General features: G+C 36.6%; 1 protein-coding gene across 4 annotated transcripts in view; it reads left to right on the forward strand.

Annotated features, from left to right (window-relative positions):
- The window catches only part of REV3L (REV3 like, DNA directed polymerase zeta catalytic subunit), a 245,390-nt gene that overhangs the window by 185,578 nt on the left and 35,132 nt on the right, over window positions 1–24,680 (forward strand). For all 4 annotated transcript variants that reach the window (XM_067702334.1, XM_067702333.1, XM_067702331.1 and 1 more), the window contains 6 exons: window positions 1,844–2,036; window positions 3,194–3,305; window positions 9,027–9,142; window positions 12,607–12,725; window positions 19,512–19,630; window positions 24,068–24,209. In XM_067702334.1, coding sequence (XP_067558435.1) covers window positions 1,844–2,036; window positions 3,194–3,305; window positions 9,027–9,142; window positions 12,607–12,725; window positions 19,512–19,630; window positions 24,068–24,209 — 801 coding nt within the window. The remainder of the gene's footprint in view (window positions 1–1,843; window positions 2,037–3,193; window positions 3,306–9,026; window positions 9,143–12,606; window positions 12,726–19,511; window positions 19,631–24,067; window positions 24,210–24,680) is intronic.

Below are 24,680 nucleotides of genomic sequence, written 5' to 3' on the forward strand. Positions count from 1 at the left end.
AGTTTCAGGTGTACAACATAGTGATTCAATTTTTTTTTTTTTTTTTTTTTTTTTGCGGGCCCAGCCACTCCGTGGCACGTGTGATCTTCCCGGACCGGGGCACAAACCTATGTCCCCTGCATCGCCAGGCGGACTCTCAACCACTGTGCCACGAGGGAAGCCCAGCAATGCTTTTTAAACAACAGTATCTCTACGATTGTCTTAATCTTTTACTTGCCTCTGCAGATAACACTAATGCTTCATCAGTTCTAATGTAATGGACATAAGACATATCCAACACCTAAATTTCAAGAGCAAAGGAAAAAGTAATAAACTTCTGATGAAACCCAAGTGAAGAAAATACCCAAAACCTATGGGAAAGTTATGTAGAATGCAAACTCCTCTTACAGATAAGGTTATGCCATAATTTTGCAGCTGAAATGTTCAGGATCTTAATCTATTTTTGCGAAATAAAAGTGAAGTTGAGGGCTTCCCTGGTGGCGCAGTGGTTGAGAGTCCGCCTGGGGATGCAGGGAACACGGGTTCGTGCCCCGGTCTGGGAAGATCCCACATGCTGCGGAGCAGCTGGGCCCGTGAGCCATGGCCGCTGAGCCTGCGCGCCCGGAGCCTGTGCTCCACAACGGGAGAGGCCACAACAGTGAGAGGCCCGCGTACCGCAAAAAAAAAAAAAAACAACAAAAAAAGTTATTATAAAATAATGGCTGTATTTCCCTGTACTGTACAAAATATCCTTGTTGCTTATTTATTTTATACATAGTGTTTTTTATCTCTTAATCCCCTGTCTGTATCTTGACCGTCTCCCCTTCTCTCTTCCCACTGGTAACCCCTAATTTGTTCTGTCCTTTTAAAATTTTGGTAGATATTTCTAAGTTGTCCTCCAAAGATATCTACCAAATTCTACTCCCATCACTAAGGAGAGCCTTGCATTTACATTTCTTCAACAGATGGCATGCAAGATAAATACAAAATATAAATCCTTTATTAAATTTATATGATCTGAGTAATTACCAGTAGTCTACTAATTTTTCATTGCCAGGTATATGTGTATTACTGGTACAATGATGGCTATAATTCTAGCTGTAATCATTAATCATCCAACATATATCTTGTTTTTCTTACCCAGAGTTTATTCTTACTCTGTCTTAGAAAAATAACAAAGGATTACAGTTAAGAAGAGTTTTTATTAGCATAGGAAAATAAGTGTAAAAAGCAAAATATTACATTTTTTGCATTATATGTCAAAGAGAAAATGTGCATAGGCAAAAAGCTGGCTATTGTGTAGTTGACACCATACAATTCTTATGATTTTTTGTTTTCAGGAAAAACTGTAATGAAAAATCTGCCTAGTATGTACAAAACTCTAAATTTAAGTAGCCCTCAGAGGATTAATAGGTAGGAGTTTCAAACTAAAAAATATCTGTCTTTTCCGTTTAAAATATAGGTAAAACTATAATTAACTGGGTAGAAAGTAAAAGGTAAAATCAACAGACTTTGGTTTGAATGTACGACCACCTGGACTAGTCATTCTCTTTCTCAAATAGAAATTGCGAAAATTCAGAGGCACTGCATGTACTCTAGACAGATAGTTTTAAGTGTGTGTTGTCATTAAGAAATTACAGCGTAAGCAGATTTTCTAAAAGAAAAACGTGAATTGATTTAAGCTAATCTTAGAAGTAAAAATCTAGTTTTAATTTGTGGAGTGTTAAATTGTGAATGTGTCCTTTATAACCATTTTTTTCTGTAATTTTACACGTGTATTTCCTTAGAGTCTTAGTGAAACATACTTCTTTCGGCATGTCTCAAAAAAAATGTTTAAAAGTGTGATTTTTATTTCCTTTTATAGATACAAAATCTTACTCTAATCAGTGTGGAATTACATGCTCGAACTAGACGAGACTTAGAACCAGATCCTGAATTTGACCCAATCTGTGCTCTGTTCTACTGCATCTCATCTGACACTCCACTGCTGGATACAGACAAAACAGAACTCACGGGTGTAATAGTGATTGATAAAGACAAGACAGTCTCTAGTCAAGGTATTGTTCATTTTTATTAATTTTATACCTACCTACATTAGGATGAAACTTTTAATGGCACAGTTTCTTTGCTCAAGATCTAAACCAAGCAAGCATAAGGAACTCCTCTGTAAAATGTTTGCTGAGGTGGGAGTAGGAAATGTTGTCTATAGCTTTGTCCTAAATTCATTATTCTTGAATTATTGTTAGAAGTCAGAAACAATACAATATAAAGAGCTTAATAAAATTTCCAATTAGCATATCTAATTTGATCTAAATATTATTATATAAAATACTAATTGTTAATACTGAAGTCAAATAATTGTGTACGTTGGGTGGACAGCCTTCCTTATATATGCATGCTGGTATTTTGCTGCTAATACAGAGTTTCTCTTTACTTTAAGGAGTTAAGTTACTACTGTAAGTTAATGGTTTATAAAAGACTTAAGATATATTCTAATTTTGTTGATATCTCTTCCTAAATACACACACTTTTGGTTCAGAGGTACTTCATATAGGATACCATGTAAGGCAGTTTATAAAATACCAGGTGTTCCTCTGCAATTTTAAATAGTAATATGTGAATTCAGTCAATTGAGGAGGAAGTCTTAACATATAACAAAACTGTACAGGAATTTGCAGTTTAATCAGTGATGTGCTTGAGCTGGCTTGTACCAGTTCACAAGCCAATGCTAAATTTTCATGAATTTTTTGAACTAGTTGATGTCACATTGGTAGTTTCAAATTAGCCATGGTGGGAAGTTTTCACATCTTGGATATAGACGAGAAGTACAAATCAGGGCTTTTTTTTTTTCTTTCCTGGAGAGGTGCTTATAAGCATTCTCCAGCATACCACTGAGTAAAATATTCTCCACTAAGCAAGCCTCTTCCTGTAGGAAGAAACAAAGTAATAATATTTCTTTTTGGGTGACACGTTATCTGGGGAATTTTGTGAATGTAGACTTTTCAGGAAAATAATTGAAAATATGAAATTTGAATTTTCAGTTACATGTACTAGAAAACCTTTAAGAAAATTTTCAAGAAACTGAGCTAATTACATATTTACTTTGGGGAATGCTGTCTCATTTTAAAGTATTTTAGGTGCATAGTCTTACTCAAAAGTAAGGGATAATATTACTTAAACAATTATATGTAATAAATATTTTGTTTATTCTTAGATATCAGATATCAGACCCCATTGCTTATTAGATCTGGGATTACAGGACTAGAAGTTACCTATGCTGCTGATGAGAAGGCACTTTTTCAAGAAATTGCACATATAATAAAGAGGTATTGTTTTGTATTTTCTGATTTTTTTTCCAGTTTTTGTTCAGAGTCCTTTTGTGCTACTTTTGATTAATATAGGTGAAAGTTAAAAATAGGAAGTGATGGGCTTCCCTGATGGTGTGGTGGTTAGGAATCCGCCTGCCAGTGCAGGGGACACAGGTTCAAGCCCTGGTCTGGGAAGATCCCACATGATGCCGTGGAGCAACTAAGCCCGTGCGCCACAACTACTGAGCCTGCGCTCTAGAACCTGCGAGCCACAACTACTAAAGCCCATGTGCCACAACTACTGAAGCCCACACACCTAGATCCTGTGCTCCGCAACGAGAAGCCACCGCAAGGAGAAGCCCATGCACTGCGACGAAGAGTAGCCTCCACTCGCCGCAACTAGAGGAAGCCCACATGCAGCAACAAAGACCCAACTCAGCCACAAATAAATAAATAAAAAAGAAAAAAAATTATTAAAAAATTTAAAAAAATAGGAAGCGAATACCTTCCTATGGCCCTTGAAAGAAAAGTTAGCCCGGAAAGGATTTTGCCCTCATCTCCAACCACCATCACCATTTCCAGCAGATTAGGAATAAGAAAAGGAGTATTCTACTCTCAGGATTTGGGGCCAGTGAAAGAGAAATATTAGCTTAGCCTCTAGCTTTCCCAGTTGGATTTTAGCATTTTTCTATGGTGATGAAATAATGGGTAACTGTACTAAAGTTAAATTGTATTATTCATTAAATAGTCTTCTACCTTGGGAGCCAGCCACCATTTCAGTACCTCTTTTCTTTTTCTTTTTTTTTTTTTTAAAGAAAATTTTTTCTGAGTTTTAAACAAATCAGTATTTCCAAAAAACTTTGAAATGTAATTTGTTCATAAATTTAGGACTATCTGTGCACATAGTTTCTTGAAAATCTCTTTTGACCATTTGATAGTTGGCTTTGATGCTTGATAGTAGAATCTTGTCAAAATTTATGAAAGAGTTTTTAACCAAAAAAATTTTAATTTAAAAATTAAACAATTAAGTGGATCTCTTTTGCATTTTCTCAAGAGTATAACTCTTAGTAGCCATTGCCCATTGCTAGATTTAGGTTTTTAAATGCCTAAAGCAGGCTGGAAAATACTCTGGATCCTGATGTATGGATAAAAGCTGTCCTTGAGCGTGTTGTTACACTCAAGCCTTTCTGTTCTGCTTTTGTAGTCGAACTTTTTCCTATAAAACTGAGACGATATCCTGCATTAAAGATCAAGGTGGGGCTTCTCTGGTGGCGCAGTAGTTGAGAGTCTACCTGCCGATGCAGGGGACACGGGTTCGTGCCCCGGTCCGGGAAGATCCCACATGCCGCGGAGCGGCTGGGCCCGTGAGCCATGGCCGCTGAGCCTGCGCGTCCGGAGCCTGTGCTCCGCAATGGGAGAGGCCACAACAGTGAGAGGCCCGCGTACTGCAAAAAAAAAAAAAAAAAAAAGAAAGGTCAAGGTGATGTTTTACTAATTCAACATCTGATTGCATCCCAGATGGGTTAACATAAACCATTTTGAAAATCAGAAAACCAGAAAATGTTTTCAGTGAAACAAAATTAGATTAAATGTCAAAGCATAAAAAAAATGATATGCTGCTACCCACCACTCTAGGGAGGAAAAAAGAGGAATGTATTTTTACTATTTATTGCACCGGTGACTGGATGGATTCCCATCCATTTGAGTCTTGCCATTGTCAGTCCTATCTTTTATCTTCTCATAGAGATATCAACATGTCAGGTACTTTTAGTACCCCCACTGCAAGCAGCTTAGCAAAAGGAACACGTAAGAGTTTTAGGCAGATACCATTTTATGGGCCAGCACATATCCAGTAATGTCCCTGGGCTTTGTATGCTTGTCTTCTCCTTGTTAGGTTTATTCCCAGCAATAGGATTACCTGTGAACATTGAGAATCTTACCAATCATTTGCAAGTGTAGTAACTTTCTTAAATGTCCATAACATGAATTATACTGGTTGTTAAGAAAAATGCAGTAAACAAAATAAAACTAACTTCTGGTTCTTATTCAAAAGATGATATGGCTATTAGAAAAAGAGAAAAATGCTTAAATATCAACATTTCAATTCTGTAATGTCCTTTATATATTAGTCCAAACAGCTCCCTAAAAGATTATTTCCTTCTTATACCTCATTTGTTGAGCACCTACTCTACACAGGTTTTGCTAAGAGCGTAGGCTTGGGAGTCAGCCAGCTCTGTCTTTTTGTCTTGAGCAAGTTAATTATCTCTCTAAACTTTGGTTTCCTCATCTGTAAAAGGGGTAATAGATACGAGAATTAAGTGAGATAAAGCACATAAAACTCTTAGCCTGGTCAGTACTTAAATATTAACTCTATGTGTAAGGTACAGTTCTTAAGTGCTGAATATAAGATTGAATAAGATATAGATGCATATTCTCAAAGAGTTTTATTGTCTTTATTTTTCTGTTCTTAATATTTACCTGCTCAGGTGGCAAACACATAAAATAATGCAAAGCGATATTACACAAGTAAAACCAAATTCATTATCTTCTTGTCACAAACATTTTTCTCTTTCTGTATTTCCTTGAACTATTAATTTCACATTTCCCCGGACTCCCTAACTTAAATAATTTAAGTTTTGAGTCCTACCTTTTTTTCTTCTCTAATCCATGCATTACATCCTATCCATTTAACCTCAGAATTATCTTTCAAGATCATTCCTTCTCCCCTCCCCCTCCCCATGCGCATTGCTACTCCCCTAGTTAGAGCCCCCTCACCTCTCATCTGTACAGATGTTATTGGGTTATCTAAAATATTAATTGTAAAGCAGCTTTTTTCTGCCTAAGCAAATAAAATTATTTTCTTATTTGCTGCTTTTTCTGATGCTTCATCAGAAGCACAGTTTTTTCTTCACTACTAATCCTATCTACCCAACCTTGTTCTTTCTATAACTTTTAGAAACCTGGTAGAGTGAATAAAATTTACAAAAATTGCAGAACAAGTCACCAAGATTTTGTTATTGTCACTGAATGTTTTCACAGAAGAAATATAGAATCCTTGGGACTTTGAACTTGAAAAAGATGTTTTCTGAGCTTTGAGAGTCTTGTAAAACAAAACAGCCTCTAGGTCAAAAAATAAATATAATAGATCTGAAAAATACTGAAATGGCAGTTTTTCTAAAAGAACAAAATATTAATAAATCCATTAAGAGAAGCATTAAGGGTAGCTTTCTGTTTTTTCAGTGGTAATCTCTGAGCAGTAGTAGTTTATAAAATAGGTACTTGTTAATTGAGAAAAAAATACTTTCAAAACATTATCAGAAAATAAGTGTACTTAATCACTCTATTAGTCAGTTACCACAACAGAGCAAGTAGCTGATTGGAATAATAATTCTTGTAAATAAGTAGATGTTTCATGAATCAAAAAAATTCAGTTGAAGAAGGTGGAAGAACTATTTTAAGAGTCAACAGAAGGGCTCTGTAATCATCTGGCATCTTCTTCATGTTGTACCCATGTTTAGAAATGTATGTGATAGGTACTCCAGCAATCTTCCAAAGTCTTCTCTTAAGACCAAGGTTAACTGTGACCAAATTGTAATGCCTTTTCTAAATATTCTTAGTATTAATGCAGTCAGCTGCATGGGTTCTTTCATGTGTGTATGGGAATCCTTCAAATCTCCTTTCCCTGACGATCCTTAGAGTCACTTAACACTTCTGCCCCAGTTTCTCAAATTTAGACATTACATAGTTAGCTTTATAGGGAGATGCACTTGTCATTGCAGATCATCTTTGACTGCTCTGAGAAGAGTTTAACTTTAATGGAAGAGTTGATGAAGTTGCTATCAACAAAGATGTGTTGAGATATTGGATGTTATTTTAGAAGACTAATGAGCAGGAAGGGTGTTGGGAGACTTCTCTTTTCTTGAAGCCCTAGGACTTTTCTGGACTTCCTTTTTAAGAATTAATCTACCCTTTTAACCTCTGAGACTGAGCCTTTGCCTCATTGTTGCATATTGTCTTGCTTGCTTTTGCTTCTCCCCACTCTCTCGTGTTATAATCCTGCTCTTTGTTCCAGAATTACCAGCCACGTGGCACTTTCTACCAAGAAAACACTTTTATAGGTCGGTGAAAAGATCCATTTGGCTGTTCTGTTAAATTAATCATTTTTATTAAATTAAGTGGTTTTCTCAGAAATTTCAGTCCTTTTTATATAGAGGAAAGCACATGGATATATGTTATCTTTTTCTCCTGACAAGTTTGAAGGCTACTTTGTAAGTCTGTAGTATAACAGTGGATCACAAGCAGATCACTGGATATTGAAATTTATGTTAGGGAATGTATTTTATAGGGCCTTTAAGGAATAGGAAAAATGAAAAGAATATTATTGCAGAAGTTTGAGTCTAGTTCTTTTGACATTAGCCACTTAAGTAAGGAGACATTTTTGTGACATTCTTATTTTTATTATAAGTAAAAACTAATGTCATTCAATACCCATTTAAAGAAATTAGCTATGAAAGTATGATAAAATATTAGCAAACCAGTTCTAAAAATAGATCTGGTCTTCCCATGATCCATTGTTACCACAGACTTGCTGAGTAGCCATATATTGCTTACATTAGTAAACTGGGGTAATCTATAACTGTAGACATTGGTGAAACTTAATAGTGTTAAGTGATGTAATATGGACAGGCTGCTCATCCCATAATTCAGAGTGACTTTATAAGCAGTTACGTAAAACCCAGCTTTATAAATTTTTGTGATCTTTCACTCTACTTTTTTGGCTTTTATGAATAATGGTACAATAATCAGAGTAATTTGGAACTTCTAATTTGATAGCATTACAGTAGTTTTCACTCTCAAAAGTTTTTGTTCTCCACCTAAGACTGTAATCAGTTCTTCTCTTGCCCACACCATTTTCCCATTGAAGTAAATCTTCATGCTTATTTTCCTTTGTACTATAATCAGACTTTTTTATGGTGTTCACGGTGGAAGTCCTCAGAAGAAGCACAAAGCAGCTCCTTCTAAGGTGGATGCAGATCGTCAGTTCAGTTCTACCAGTGCAACTGTGTGACCACAGTGAGCGTATTTTTCACCTAGTTTCTGATGTTTAGCTTCCCCACATTAATCTCACCCCTATTAATATTTAATTCTTCCATTAAACTGAGTCACCTTCCTCTTAAGTTTAGAGGACGAACTTATCGTTACAGAGGCCTTACTTTATGTGAGGACCAAGTCTTTACTAAGAGGGAAAAGGAAGAAATTTTCATTTTTTCCTCAGCATTACAACTGTTTAAGGACAGTAGAGGGAGAGGGGTAGAGAAGTGACAACAAAATGACCTGGGGGATCATTTTCAAAATACAGTATCCACACGTGCCCTCATACTTCACCCTGCCCCTACCCACGTTATATCTCAATTATACCCTCACTCATACACTTTACTGGTAATGCCTGCCTCCCACCCCAATTTTTAGCAGCCTCTTTGCCAAGTCATATCAAGTAAATACATAATCTAAGTAAAAACTACTTTTGCTTTTACAAAAGTAGCTTTGAACTAAGAACTTAACCACCCCACCCCTTCCTCTAAAGAAATTCTATAGGCACCACTATATCACCCTTTTCCACCTGAGAAACATTATAAAATGTAGATTTTTAATTTTGTAATTTATATCATAAAGAAGTAGTTTTTCTGCTTAAAGGTTCAAACGTGTGGTCCTTGTTTAATTTTTTCATTCCTTCTTTAGGTATGATCCTGATATTCTGCTAGGATATGAGATTCAGATGCATTCCTGGGGTTACCTCTTACAGAGGGCTGCTGCACTGAGTGTTGACTTATGCCAGATGATCTCTCGGGTGCCAGGTAGGAAGCACTATGAATGTTTTATTGTTAACTACAGGGCAAATTACAAATAAAGACAAGATTATTGTTTTAGCCTGATTTTTAATACTAAATTGTGTAAGTTCTAGATATACATAACTCCATTATAAACTTTAATCATACATATATCCCATTTTTATCCAGCTTTTTTTTTTTTTTTTTTTTGGCGGTATGCGGGCCTCTCACTGTTGTGGCCTCTTCCGCTGCGGAGCGCAGGCTCAGCGGCCATGGCTCACGGGCCCAGCCGTTCCGCGGCATGTGGGATATTTCCAGACCGGTGCATGAACCCGTGTCCCATGCATCGGCAGGCAGACTTTCAACCACTGCGCCACCAGGGAAGCCCTATCCAGCATTTTAACATAAATATTTTTCTGCATTATGAGAAAGTCTTTATAATCATTATGAAGCACATAACATTTCTTTGACTTGATATACCATAATTTTATTTTATTTGTCTGGTTCTATGTTTTATCCATTTGGTGAGGAATGAGGAGATGGTAGAGGAACACTAACTGTTTTTTTTATTTGGGTGTCAGGCTAAAAAATTACATGAATTTTGAAGGCTGTTCCCCAATAGTGTGATTCTAATTGAAGAGAGGGGCAGTAATAATATTCATACCAAAATTACTTTTTTTTTTTTTTTTTTTGCGGTACGCGGGCCTCTCACTGTTGTGGCCTCTCCCGTTGCGGAGCACAGGCTCCGGACGTGCAGGCTCAGTGGCCATGGCTCACGGGTCCAGCCGCTCCGCGGCATGTGGGATCCTCCCGGACCGGGGCACGAACCCATGTCCCCTGCATCGGCAGGTGGACTCTTAACCACTGTGCCACCAGGGAAGCCCCAAAATTACTTTTTAAAGCATTTTTTAAATTATGTTTTGTTTATAGTTACTGAATTTTTAATAACTTTGTTTTAAAGCCCCCCCCCCCCAAGTTGGACTAGGACAAAGTAGCATATACTTTGGGAGGCGTAAAGATAACATACAAAATTAGTAAAACCAATCAAGATACCTCCTGAAAGGGGTTATGAAGTCAATAAAATATCTAAAGTGTTGGTAAATGGAAAGGGAAAAGTTGAAGTTGAAGAAGATTCAAGGACAGTAAATATTTTGAGCTTTGCAAAAGTTTAGAAAAAAAGGCAGAGCTGCTTTTAGTTTTTCATTGCATTAATTGTTTGTAGCTTCTCTGTCCCTTGAGTGATAGGAATAGTGATATATCTCAATTTTTTCAACATTTCTTTGGGCATAGGTTTCTGAACATTCAGGATAGGTAGCATGGGTGTTCAGTGCACTTTAATTAATTAATTGTAATGACTAAGGTATATGACTTCAGAATAATGAATGAAAGCTCCTGTCCTTTTAGAACACTGCTGAAACCTTTTTTATGAGGCAACATGGTGCAGTAGAACGGGCATGCAGTAGAAAGGGCATGCAGTAGAAAGGGTATGCAGTAGAAAAGCATAGTAAAGAGCACCAATGGTAAAAAGCACACATTCTGGAGAAAGACCACCTGGGTTCAAATCCTGGCCAGCAGGATTCAGACATCCAACAGGATAGGTTTCTTAACTTATCGATACCTCAATTTGTTCATCTGTAGAATAGGGACGTAACAGAACTTATCTCATAGTGCTATAATAAAATACTTAGAACAGTGCCTGAGAACATAGTAAACATTATGTGTTTGTTAAATGAAAAAATGAAAGGAAAAACACAACACTTTTTTAAACTTTTTTTAAATTGATTTACAATATTGTGTTAGTTTCATACAGAATAGCACAGGGAATTATATCCATTATCTTGTAATAACCTATAATGGAATATAATCTGCAAAAATACTGAATCACTATGGTGTACACTTGAAAAAAATCTCTTAAACATTATGTTTTTAAAATAAAGACGAGCAGTAGGTTTGTGTACATGGTCTTTGGAGTCAGGTAACCCAGGTTTAGAATACTGGTTTTGTTACTATTTGGCCTGGGACAAGATAAAACATTTCTGAGTAGAATGTACTATAGTGCAAAATAAAAATGATACTAACATAATAAAGTGGCTGTATTAAAATAAAATAAATAATGTTAGTAAAGTTCTTAGAACATAACAGACATTCAAATATGGTAAATATATTTATTATTCTAGAGCCTCTATCAACAACATTCATGTGTACCCAGTGTTATATAGGAGAAACAAATTTTAATTTCTAATTCTAGATAAAATCATCACTTAGAAACTAGACTCAGAACTCTGTTCACTGTAAGAGGAACTCTTCATCTAGTTCTCCATATGTAGTTAATAGAATTTCACCCTGAATATGAAAATCATTAATTAATGTCAACAAATTTTCAGAGATTTTTTTTTTTTAATTTAAGGACATATTTTATTTAACTGAATATATTCAGATATTATCATTTCAACATGTGACACAAGCCTCATTTCTTGGTACACGGGCTTCTCACTGTTGTGGCCTCCCCCGTTGCAGAGCACAGGCTCCGGACGCGCAGGCCCAGCGGCCATGGCCCTCCCCCGTTGCGGAGCACAGGCTCCGGACGCGCAGGCCCAGCGGCCATGGCTCACGGCCCCAGCCGCTCTGCGGCATGTGGGATCTTCCCGGACCGGGGCACGAACCCGTGTCCCCTGCATCAGCAGGCGGACTCTCAACCACTGTGCCACCAGGGAAGCCCCAGAGAATTGTTTAGGTTAAAAATTCTACCATTTTTTTCCCCAAGAAATGACCAGTTTAATAATAAATATTTTTCATCCAAACACCAAAGAAATGATGTGGTGTTAGGTATTTATAAAAATAGCACCAGGGCTTCCCTGGTGGCGCAGTGGTTAAGAATCCTCCTGCCAATGCAGGGGACACGGGTTTGAGCCCTGGTCCGGGAAGATCCCACATGCTGTGGAGCAACTAAACCTGTGCGCTACAACTACTGAGCCTGTGCTCTAGAGCCCGTGAGCCACAACTACTGAGCCTATGTGCCTAGAGCCCATGCTCTGCAGCAAGAGAAGCCACCACAATGAGAAGCCCACGTACCACAACAAAGAGTAGCCCCCACTCACCACAGCTAGAGAAAGACCGTGTGCAGCAATGAAGACCCAATGCAGCCAAAAATAAATAAATTTATTTAAAAAACAAATAGCATCAGTAATTATCATATTTAAAGAGAAAAGCATTTAGTTTTTTAAAAAGTGTATATATGTGTTTTTATTGTTGAAAAATATATACAGTTTTCAGATACATTTATTTCACAAAATTATAACTTAAAGAGGAAAGAAAAATTGTTTTATTAGTCAAAATAATGATTTTTCTCTTAAACCTAATACAAAATAAACTGTGAATTACATTTAATCTTTAACCTTCATCTTGAATTTTTATTCTCATTTTCTTTTGCATGGTTTGCTTGGAAATTTGGTTTCTGTGAGTCCTGATGCAACCTATATTCATTTCTATAGATGACAAAGTTGAGAATAGATTTGCAGCCGAAAGAGATGACTATGGGTCGGATACAATGAGTGAGATAAATATTGTTGGCCGAATTACATTAAATCTTTGGAGAATCATGAGAAATGAGGTAAGGTACTTTATCTGAAATTTGGTTTGGAAATACGAGATTAGATCAATATATAGTGATTTCATTATAGAATATTAATATAGCTTCCTATATAGCTTATGCTTATTTGTGAATTATTTTTATTATACTTAAGTAGAGTTTCAAAAATAAATACTACTTTCTAAAATGCAAAGCTATAGAAGTATTTAGCTTTGTTATTGATGATTTTTTTTCCCCTGTTTGTGTCTAAGCACAAATAGCAGTGGCTATAAAAGTCTACAGCTATCATAAAATGTTATCTTGTATGTATGGAATGTTGTGTAATTTCATCATTTTTTGCTCTTAAATCATTTTTACACTCAAGGCCAGATAAACTCAGCTTGACCTTTTTGATTTATTACAGTAAGAAAAATTTAGTCTAGATATAGGAAAGAACTTTTTGAACTAGGGATATTTAAAACCTGGGTCAATTGGAAACACATTACTTGGAAATAGTTAATAGCAGCATCCAGTTGAGTCTTTGGGGGCCCAGGTAAGGATTTTTGGTAGTATGAAACTATGTTATTAATATGCAATCACTCAGAGAAATAATTCTGTCACCAAAAATGTAAGAAAAAAGATACCTACAATAAATTGCTCTATTCTCAGATTTTGGACTTGTAATATCAGATAAAATGTTTAACTTTAAGAGAGAACTCTATTCTTCAACTACTTCCCTTTGAAAATACTTTCTCTTTCTATTATACTCATTATCTGCTGTGATCTTTTCTGGCTCTTCTAGATTTATATAAAAATTTGAGTTTCCAAGCATGCCCTCTGCAATTCTTTTGGGACCAATCATGGAGTAATTCTTCCAGATAAGAAAATATGCTCTTTATATAAAATTTAGGTATTCCCATTTTTATTTTCTCTCTGCACCATGAGCTTCAAGTTATGCTCACATTTTATCTAATTTGAAAATGTACCATACATGTATCTGCTTGAGGATAATTTTTATCCTATTGTTCTTAAAATATTGTCAGCACAAGAATCTTCCAACATGGGTTTGAACTACACAGATCCACTTATTGGTGGATTTTTTTTTTCTCTGATAAACACATACTACAGTACTGCATGATCCACGGGTTGGTTGAATCTGCAATGCAGATTTGCATCTACAAAGAGCTAACTGTAAAGTTATACACAGATTTTCAACTGCATGGGGGTTGGTGCCCTAACCCCTGTGTTGTTCAAGGGTCCACTGTAATTCCTAGTGACACGGCATAGGATATGGAAGGTACAGAGATTGTGTGATGTATTTGGTTTGTATATTCCATTATGTATTTCAAACTTCAGTCTCCGATACTGCCTGAATGAACACATAAATTAAGTATATAAACACAAAATTAAATTATTGAGTCTTACTTAGTTTTAGGGATCTTTTCATTCCTGAAGATCCAAAGGGCAACTATAGCAATTATCAACTGTTAGCTTAAAAAATCACAAATTAGAGAGTAAATATTTTTTCAGAGTTTAGGGCTTTCTTTAGTCCTTACTGGAAATTCTCTCTAATTCTAGACTACATATATACCATCTCTGATCTTTATTTGTATCTGTGCAGAACAACTGTGAAAAAGTTACGAGTCAGGTAATTTACACCACCACCACCCCCACTTCCTAGATGTGCCGTATTAGATTATCACTTTTTTCCTAACCCTAAGTACTCCTGGCAATTTGGAAATTTCCGTGAAATCCTGAATGAACTTGTGGGAAGTACTGTCTTGTATCTCTAGGTGGTATAGGATTTTAAGGGTTATGACTTTGGCCCTAAGAGTTTCTTCATATTAGAGGCCCTCAAACTATTTTTTCTGGATTTAAACAGTTCCAGAAACTCCTTTTTTATCTTTATTTCTTTTATCTGTATCTCCCTCATGACACTTAGCTGTTTCTAGCTCTTTGTTTTCTTAAATATTTATAGTTTGTTTTTAATGTTCCTTATTAAAAATAATTTATATTCACTCTAAAAATTGCAGAAGAGTATGTAAAATGAAAGTGAAATCCAACATCTCCACAACAGTTGCACCCCCCAGATAACAATTTACAGTTGAATGGATACCTTTTTTTTAATGCTACTTTGGATTTTTAAATTTTTTAAATTTGTTTTTTAATATACTAGTTTTCACTCTCCTGCTTAACATAGAATTTCTGCTGTTCCCTCCAGACTTTGAATCCTCGGTAACAAAGTGCCTCTGAAATAGTGCTCATGATATACTCAACTGCTTGAATGAAAGAATAAATGACTCTTCCCCAGAGGATTACATTTAGAGGCCTTCTGGATATCAACTTAATCCAGGCCTTACAAGAATTTGCAAACTAGGTTGGAAATATATCTGATTCAATTCAACAAATATTACGGAATGCCATCTCTAATGTACAGATTTGGGGCTCGGTTCAGATCAAATTAAGATTAAGGGTATAGCTGGTTCCTCCATTTTAGCAGGCAGATTATCTGGGTGCAGATGTTGTTAGGTGGGTAGCCGTGAGGATGAGAAGTTCTCTTCTGGTTGCTTCAGTTTCAAGAGCTTCAGGCTCTTTGGGTTTGAGGAGAGAAGAGTTATTTAGGAGAATTTGAGAGTGATTAAGAAAATATAGAAGCTAGGCATTGACAGCCCATTTGAGCTTTGCATCAGCAAATTAAAGAGATACCTGCCAGCTGTGTTCAAATTCACAGATATAAGTGCAGAGTAACAGAGGGTTAGATTTGAGCACAGCTCAGAAGCAAAGGGTTGTGGCTTTACTAAAATTTAATTAATTAAAAGGAAGCAAGAGGGGGCAGGGAACTGAATGTTAGTGCAAGGTTGGGATTATAATGACTGACTGTGGAATTTGAGCTAGGTTAGGAGCAAAGAGGTCAGGGCACCAGGGGGAGTAACCCGGAAGGAGACGGTGGTTGGAGGATGGGTTACATGAGATTATGGAGAGGGTACAATTACTGGTAATCACAGGTCTTGGAGTATGATCGTCAGAGTGGCTAAGGTGATATGGAGGCACTGATGTGAATTACCTCTGAGACTTATTTTCTGGTAGCAGTGTGGAAGGGGGCAAGACCAGAGGTAGGAAACCAGTGAGAACATTATTGAAGTAGCTCAAATGAAAACTGACAGTGATATAGCGATTCACAAAACAATTTAGAGAGTAAATCCACAAGAATTGGATGTACAAAAAGATGAAGAGGAGGAGGTGTCAAGAATGATTGTCAGGGTTCTGGCATAGATGATTTAAGATCATGTTTAGGTGGGAAAATGAAGATTAAGGATATAGAGCATGAGGTATCAGTCATATCCAGGTGAAAGATACTCAACAGACATTTCAATAGGGAAGTCTCAAATGTGGGGTAGAGTCTGGATTAGAGGTACAGTCTTGGAAGTCACATGAGAGTGTGGTTGAGCTCACCAAGAAGTGAATGGAGAGAGCGATCAGGATTGAGCCAAGCACAATTTTGTGAATGAAAATATTTTGAGGATCAGACAGAGGAATCAGATGCTACGAAGGAGTTGTCAGATAAGATAGTGAAGAACACTCCCAACAGAGTCACTAGGAAGGTCAGATGCTTCCACACAAGCATGTAGGCCTGCATCTCAGTTTGGAACACTGGAATCTGGTTCTAATATTCCCTATTACAGCATCAGTCTGTCAATAAGCATCTGTTAGGTAAAATAATACGCTCCCTTGTATTCATATATTGTCTTATTTATAAGGCACTTTTATAGACTTGTCATTTTTGACTTCTGATACTCACAAACTTGCAGGATAAGTAAGACAAGAAAGTAGTGAGGTATTATTCAAGATGAGAAAACTGACATTCACAGAAGTGACTTGCCTAAAAGCCTCATAGCTAGTATGGGGTTAAGAATCAGGATTGTGGGCATGCTCTCTGTCTTATTTTGTATATTTTATTTTAAGCATATATAAGGTAAAACATGTATAAAATAAAATATATAAAATAAGCTCTCTGAGAACAGAGAGCATGTTTAAAATGAGTATATGTCTGTGTATGTATGTATATACACACATATCCCATATATATTATATGGCTTTGATAGGGCATCTATCACTGACCCCATACGCATGTAAGAGCCAGATGAGACATAAATGATATATACATTTAGAGGAAACGCTGTTGAGTCTTGGTGCAGAGTGAGGAGGGAGTGGGAAGGAAGTACAGAGATGTTCTTGCTGTCGAACACTCTAGAAAAGGAGATAGACTTGTCACCAATAATTGGTGTGTATTAGGGTGCAGAGTAAGCAGCTGAAACAAAAAATACCACATGGCAATGAAAAAGAATGAAATATTGCCACGTTGAACAATAGATGAATCTCAAACATAATGTTGACCAAAAGAAACCAGATAAATAATAGTACATATTAAATGTTTCCATTTATATGAAGTTTAAAAATAGGCAAGACTAATCTGTAACTTTGGTGAGTATTGAGTGGGAAAGGGCACAAGGGAGCCTTCCAGTGTCCTAAAAATTTCTTCATATGCATGGTGGTTACATGGATGTATACATAAAAATTCATGAGTTGTTCACTTTAAATTTGTGTATTTTTCTATAGAAAGTTTATGTCAACCAAAATTTTTAATTGAAGACAGGGGAAATGATGAACAACTGCAGGAATAAGGTGATACAGGGTAATAGGGCACAGGTGCTTCCTTATGGTCTCCTTCCACTTTTCTCAGTTCCCTTGCACTAATTCTCTGATTGCCTCTCCCCATTCTGAATAATTTGTTTCTGAAGTGACTAACCATTGGGTACTGCACATTGACTCTGTGAATGGAAAAGTGTAACCATACCTCTATCCGCTGATTCCTTTATCAGTAAAATAAACGGCCAAGGACTATAACACTTTCTTCCTCTATCAATTCTGACTTTGATCTACATAGTACATTTTTCCAATGTTTAACTTACTCAGATTGCCTTCTAAAACAAGTAACAAACTCCTAATTCATAGTTTTAGATTCACTGTCAACTTATGGAGTAAATCACTCTAAAGATTGGAACATTCTAAAGGTGGATCATCTTAATTTTAGAGTTCATGTTTCCTTCCTTTAATTTTACTCACAGCTGGGATTATAGGTGACCATTTTCATGCTTCTGTGACACTAAGAAGATCCAAAGTAGAGTGGGTGCTATAAGGTCATAATATTTTAGTCTTAATCCAATTTATGACATAGTTCTATTTGAAATAAAATCAACTCAGAACATAGGTCTGCCATCTGCCTCAGATATTGGGGACCAATTTCTAAAATTTTAGTTTGAGATCACAGAATCCCCTAGTTAATCCTTATAGGTCAACTTACATAGCAAACTTCAAGTTTTCCCATAATGAGAGAGCTGCAGGACAACATGGTGATCTTTTCTGTAGAGATTTTTTTGATTGTTTTTAATGACGATATATACTCTAGCAGAAGTTTAGGTTTGGTCTGAAGTGCTATTCTCTTTATTAGGTAATCATGTAACTACCTGAGATCAGATATTTGGTTCAATTTTCTATGAAACTAAATAGAAAAAAATTTTAAACTAAATTAAAATATTCACTAGCATGTAGAAGAGTCATTCAAATATGGGAATTTTATAATAAAATGAGTTATTTATTTTTGAGAGAAGTACTCCAGGGCAATACTGATTTTTGTAAAAGAAATGGTAATTTACTTCCATTTACCCCCATAATGGGTTAGTACCTGTTTTATACTGGTGACTTTAGAATAGATAGCTTCATTCCAAAGTTTAAAAGTCTGTGTGTGTATGTGTGTGTGTGTGTGTGTGTGTGTGTGTCTCTAAGTGTAAGTACATACACATACTCCGAAGTATGCCACATTCTGATGCTGTTGTTCTGGAGACTGATAGAAATTGTAGATAAAGAAGACCAGTTTTTTGGGGGTCACTGCACTGAGATGAGCTTAACATTCAATCCCTGTTTTGTACTTGCTGGATTGTAGAAGTGGAAAAGAATATATTTTAAAATTGTAATATACAAATGTGAAGTGCTGTTTGAACTATTCCTCAGAACCTCGAGCTGACCTAAGAATGGTGACTGCTGGTTCCTTAATTTCCATTTTACACTGAAATACCTGCCATTGTTTAGACTGCTTGTGTCTTGTAGGTATTTCTGAGAGATCATCTAGCTAGAGGTATGTTTTATGAATTTGGACACTTTTTCAGTATTCTTCTCCCAGTAACACAGCTTTCACCTACATATTTTGAAGATGGGAAACATGCTGTCATTTCTTTTTAATCTTTTGCTTTCGGAATGAAATTGACTCTATAATGTCCATATATCGGGTCTTAGTACTGATGTAATTTTTGGGAGCAGGATGAATGCCTGCCTTTAACTAGATAACTCATCCTCGAATCTGTGGGAGCCTGTTAATCAGCATGTCATCCAGGATCAAAAAGTAAGTACGGAAAGAACAAAAAATTAACTTGCTTGACAGTGCTTGTTTTTCAGTATTTGTATTGGCATAGAGTATAAACAGAAGTGATAAGAACTGGGATCTATAAAGTAAGTATTATATGAACAAGTTGAACCTCTTCAGGTCTGATTATTTTTCTAATTAAATATTAATTTATTACAAACATTTCTGTCCAGTAGGCTATATATACATAGTTTTAAATTAATTATGATTCAGTTGTAACACGAATCATTTTTACAAGTAGCTTTCATATCTACTATGAAAAGTTAGAAATAATATTTAGGATTTTTTAGAACCCATTTGCATGTAAGTATGAGCATTATTATAATGGAGTTTTCCTTTTCTTTCCTTAGGTGGCTCTAACTAACTACACCTTTGAAAATGTGAGCTTTCATGTTCTTCATCAGCGTTTTCCTCTCTTTACTTTTCGAGTCTTATCAGATTGGTTTGATAACAAGACAGATCTATACAGGTAATGTTTTATAACTCTGAAGAGGATAATATCTCTTTTTAAAAATCAGTATTGTTGGAGTATAATTTATATACAGTAAAATGCACACGTTTAAAGTATATTGTGCAGTGACTTTGAAAAATGTATACACCCTGTAATCACTACCCCAATCAAGATAAAGAACATTTCTAACACCCAGAAAATTCCCTTATATAGCTTTGTAGTTAATCTACCTATTCCTTAACCACCCAGGTAAGTATGAATTGAATTTCTATTACTATAGATTAGTTTTGTCAGTTTTAGAACTTTGTATTATTAGAATTATTTACAGTCTACCGCTTTGTGTCTGTCTTCTTTCAAGAAACTCAGCATGTTTTTGAGATGCAACCACGTTGTTGCATGAACCAGAGTTTGTTCCTATTTTTATTACTAAATAATATTCAATTGTATGAGTATACTACAATTTATCCAGTCACCTGTTGATGGACAGTTGAGTTGTTTCTGGTTTGAAGCTATTATGTATTAAGCTGTATGCAGGGCTTTGTGTGAACATACATTTTCATTGAAGAAAGTGCTAAATCGTTTTCTTTGCAGTTCTTCTGGGGAAGACTCCTGGCAAGAAATTCTCTCAGCCTTTCTTTATCTGAAAATTTCTTTATCTCACCCTTATTTTTGAATATTTTCACTAATCCTGGGGTTGAGAATTATTTTTCTTTCACTGCTTTAAATTCCCTTTTCTCCTGGCCTTCATTATTTCTGATGAGAAATCAACATTTGTTCTCCTTTTTCCAGTGTATGCAATATATATATATATATATATTTTTTTTTTTTTTTTTTTTTTTTGGCAAAGTCAGGCTTAATGAGTGGATGGCTGCTGCTGCTGTTTTTCTGTGTAAGACTTATAGTGGAGGCAGGGGAATTAACTCACTTTTCCTGGTCCAGAGTTAGTCTTTGAGAGTTCCTGCTCTCCCAGGCCTCGAAGATGAGGCTTTCTCAGCATTCCTGCTCTTCCCACAGTGGTGATAGACTTCTGCTTTGTATCACTGCCAGGTCCTGGCCCAAGCAGGTTTCCTGACTCTTCCACAGAGGAACATGGCTTATGCTTCCACTCCTTCCCCAGGAGTGGTGTTTCTTTGCCTGGAATCTATGATGGGAAAGTTTCCTGCCCCTTTCCCAGTGGTAGACAGCTACTGTTTGTTACTTGGTACAAGGCCCGTGGTTGGAACAGGGGAGGTTTCCTGCCTTCCCTCGGGTGCAGCTTTTACTACTACCCCCTCCCAGCTGTAAACATCTTTTGCATCTCTTCTCTTCCCAGAGATAATGGATCTTTGCATAAACCCTAAGGATTGGAGAATTTCTTGCTGGTCCCACAGTAGCTCAAGGCTTTGCTTCATATAAGAGAAGGGTTGGAAGAAGTTGCAGGGTTTTATTCCTGTGTGCACTGTCCTGACCCCAGTCTTTCTTGTGAGCACTTGGTGGAGGCTCGTGGAAAAAGATTTCCCTGGTGTCTAGGGCTTCCAGTGATTCTAAATTGTCATGCTAGCCCATACGTGACCTTTAAGAATTTATTAACACATTAACAATTTCATTCTTACCTGCTTTTATGGCCGTTGCATCTCCCTCCTGTTCTCTGCCAAAGATGAAATAGGTTATATGTCCTATCTGTTCTTCTAAGGGTTTGTTACCTATGAAATTTATTTCACCTGATTTTTTTATAACCTCAACTTACTGATGATCTCAATAATCTCTATGTATATTATTCTATTTGACAGTGTCCCATAGACCCTTGAGGCTCTGTACATTTTTCTTCAGTCTTTTTTCTAACGACCTATCTTTAAGTTTACTAACTTTCTTCTGTCATCACCAACCTGCTGTTAAGAACAATCAATAGCGACTTCCCTGGCTGTCCATTGGTTAGGACTCTGCACTTCCTCTGCAGGGGGCACAGGTCTGATCCCTGGTCAGGGAACTAAGATCCCGCATGCCCCACAGTGCGGCCAAAAAAAAAAAAAAAACAAAAAGAATAACCAATAAATTTTGTATTTCAGTTATTTTTAGTCCCAGAATTCTCAAATTTGGTTCTTTCTTTTGATAGTTTCCATATTTGGTGGATTTCTCCATTGGTTAACTCACTAAGATTACATTTTTCTTTTAACTTCTTGAATATCTTTTCTTTAGATTTTTGAACATACCTATATGTTATCTGTTACTATATCCAACACCTGGCCATCTCTGTATTAGTTTCTGTTGACTGCTATTTTTCTTAACTGTGGGTCATATTTTTTTGTTTCTTTGCATGATTATGTAATGGATATTGCTCATGTTCTGTTGTACAGATTCTGGATTTTATCTTCCTCTGAAGCATGTTTATTTTTGCCTAGTAGGCAATTCAGTGATTGGCTGATCACCTTGAACTTGTGCAAACCTGGTTTTTGTGCTTTGTCAAGGTGGATTTCTGAAAAGCCCAAAGTGTTTCCTAAGCCCCTCCAACTTGACAAGACTCAGTCTCCAGATTCTATGTGCATATTGTTAGTGCTTGGTTTTAGGTTGGTCTACAGTTGGCTTTACTCTGCCTTACTCCTAAGGCGTGGTTTTTCTGAGCTCTCAGCTGGATGCCCAGGTTGTTAATAAGGGGGTAATGAAGTCTCTCCACTCTGGCATGGCTAGACCTCCAGCTGCAACACTATCTAACAAGTTCTGTTCCAAACTGAAGCCCAGAGCAGCTACTCTCTAGTAAGCCTCATGTGGTTTCCTCCTGCTCATTTTCAGCATAGCCCTGGGCCAGTTACTCACAGGGAGGCCCCACCTTACTTCTAAATGCTAAGCCTGCCCCTTGCACAGGTGCCGTGTCCCACAGACCCCAGCGGCAGCTGCCTGAACTCTGATCCCTGCCTCCTCAGCTTAGCAGTATAGCCAGCTCTGCTCAGACTTAGCGCATTGCACCGTGTTTAGAAAATTAGCTCCATGCAGGCTGGGGCTCACCTCATGAGTTTCCCTTCTCTCAAGGAGCATGGCCCTACATTACCTATTGTTCATTGCCCAAAAACGATTCCCTTGACTCTTTTATCCAGGAGGGCTAGTCTAGTACCAGTTACTCTACTGTAATCAGAACTGAAAGTTCCCATCTCTACTGTTCCTTAGGTTAAAGGTAAAATGGATAGTAATAAGCTTAGAAAATAGCTGTATAAAGAACATAGTCCTAAAATTAATGTATCTGATGTTTGAAATGAATGAAGCTCTGCTTATTGAATTGTAAGGCCATATGATGGTGAGGATAGGAAAGTCTAGCCTTAAAAACAATTTGATATATTTGGGGAAACTGCTTTCTGAGCATGTCAACTTATTCTCCAGTCTCTTTTAAGGAATCTCAAGGAAGTGAAGTTAAATCACAGAAAGCACTGAGCTTATGATCAAAGCCTTATAGAAACAGAAGCTTAGGAGAAGTTATATACCAATAAATAAAATGAAACTTGATATCAAAGTTAACGTTGAAAACTACATTTGGTGGTTTTGTTTATATACCCTAGAATGCTCTAAATGTATATTTTGCTGCCTCTAATTAGGTATTATCTAGGATATGTATGTTTTTGCCAAGTGAAATCGAGAATTGGACTTAACATATTTAAAGGAACTGAATCCACACATAATGCATTATCTTAAGCTTTACATTTGGCTATATGTATTATTGAAGGATCACATGAATGATCTTAAAAAAATACATATTAAAATGTGATATGGGGGCTTCCCTGGTGGCACAGTGGTTGAGAGTCCGCCTGCCGATGCAGGGGACACGGGTTCGTGCCCCAGTCCGGGAGGATCCCACATGCCGCGGAGCAGCTGGGCCCGTGAGTCATGGCCGCTGAGCCTGCGCGTCCGGAGCCTGTGCTCCGCAACTGGAGAGGCCACAACAGTGAGAGGCCCGCGTACCGCAAAAAATAATAATAATAATAAAAAATAAAATTATTTTCCTGATTTTTCTAAATCTTCACCAAATTACTCTGTTTCTTTCCATAAGACACCAGTGCATACTTTTTTTAAGACTGGTATTAACAGTGATAACCCAAAGCCTACATGTTTTTTAAAAGCCTTTAAATAGCATAATTATAATTGTATAATTATTGCATCATTAGCAGTGGCATCTAAGAGACAGTGTTAATTTTTTATAATAAAAATAGAGTAAAATCAAGCAAAATGTTGAAAATAATTATCCTTAGTCTTACCACCTTATCACAAGCATTATTTTAAACTTTACATGTTTTCACTAGGTTTTATGCCCTTGAAATATCTGAAATTTTCTAATGTTTAACTCCTTAACGTACTTTGCTAAAGGCTCGATCATGACTCCCTCCGTAAATAACCTCACTTTTAATAGGTAGTTTTTGACATAATGAAAACAGTACTAGTTTCAAGTATACAAATTTTTCTCAAACATTCATAGCATGGATTCTCTTTTAACAGATGGAAAATGGTTGATCATTACATTAGCCGTGTCCGTGGAAATCTCCAAATGTTAGAACAGCTGGACCTGATTGGGAAAACCAGTGAAATGGCTAGACTTTTTGGCATTCAGTTTTTACATGTACTGACAAGGGGTTCACAGGTAGGAAGTCAATTTTCTTGCACACCTGAAAGTTCTATGTGAATGATATATGTACTTTTGAGATGTCTGAAGTGATTTGTTGGGTTTTTTTTAACTTTCTTTCTGGTACCAACTTTCTGGTACCAATATATACATGTAGCTAGTTAATCAAATCTTATAATTTCATTTTCTGGAAAAGCTTTAATCCACTTAATAGCTCTGCTTTTTTTTTTTTAACTTTGTTACAGCTCCGCTTTTTATTTTTTCTCCACACCAACTTTTTGGCCACTGCTGAGTTTTGCATGATAATAAGAAAATAAATGGCTATGCCCTTGAGGATGGTATTATGTTCCTGAATACTGTCAGTGTGATTAGGGATGACTTGAAAGGCCGCTCAGAACTGGGGATGCGGCAAAGAAAGTCTACCTCTCTTTTGTTTTACATTCCTACTTTTGGCTGTTCCAACTCCCAGCAGATAACTTTAATATAAAA

The sequence above is a fragment of the Pseudorca crassidens genome, chromosome 13, assembly GCF_039906515.1.
Source record: "Pseudorca crassidens isolate mPseCra1 chromosome 13, mPseCra1.hap1, whole genome shotgun sequence".
NCBI lineage: Eukaryota > Metazoa > Chordata > Mammalia > Artiodactyla > Delphinidae > Pseudorca > Pseudorca crassidens.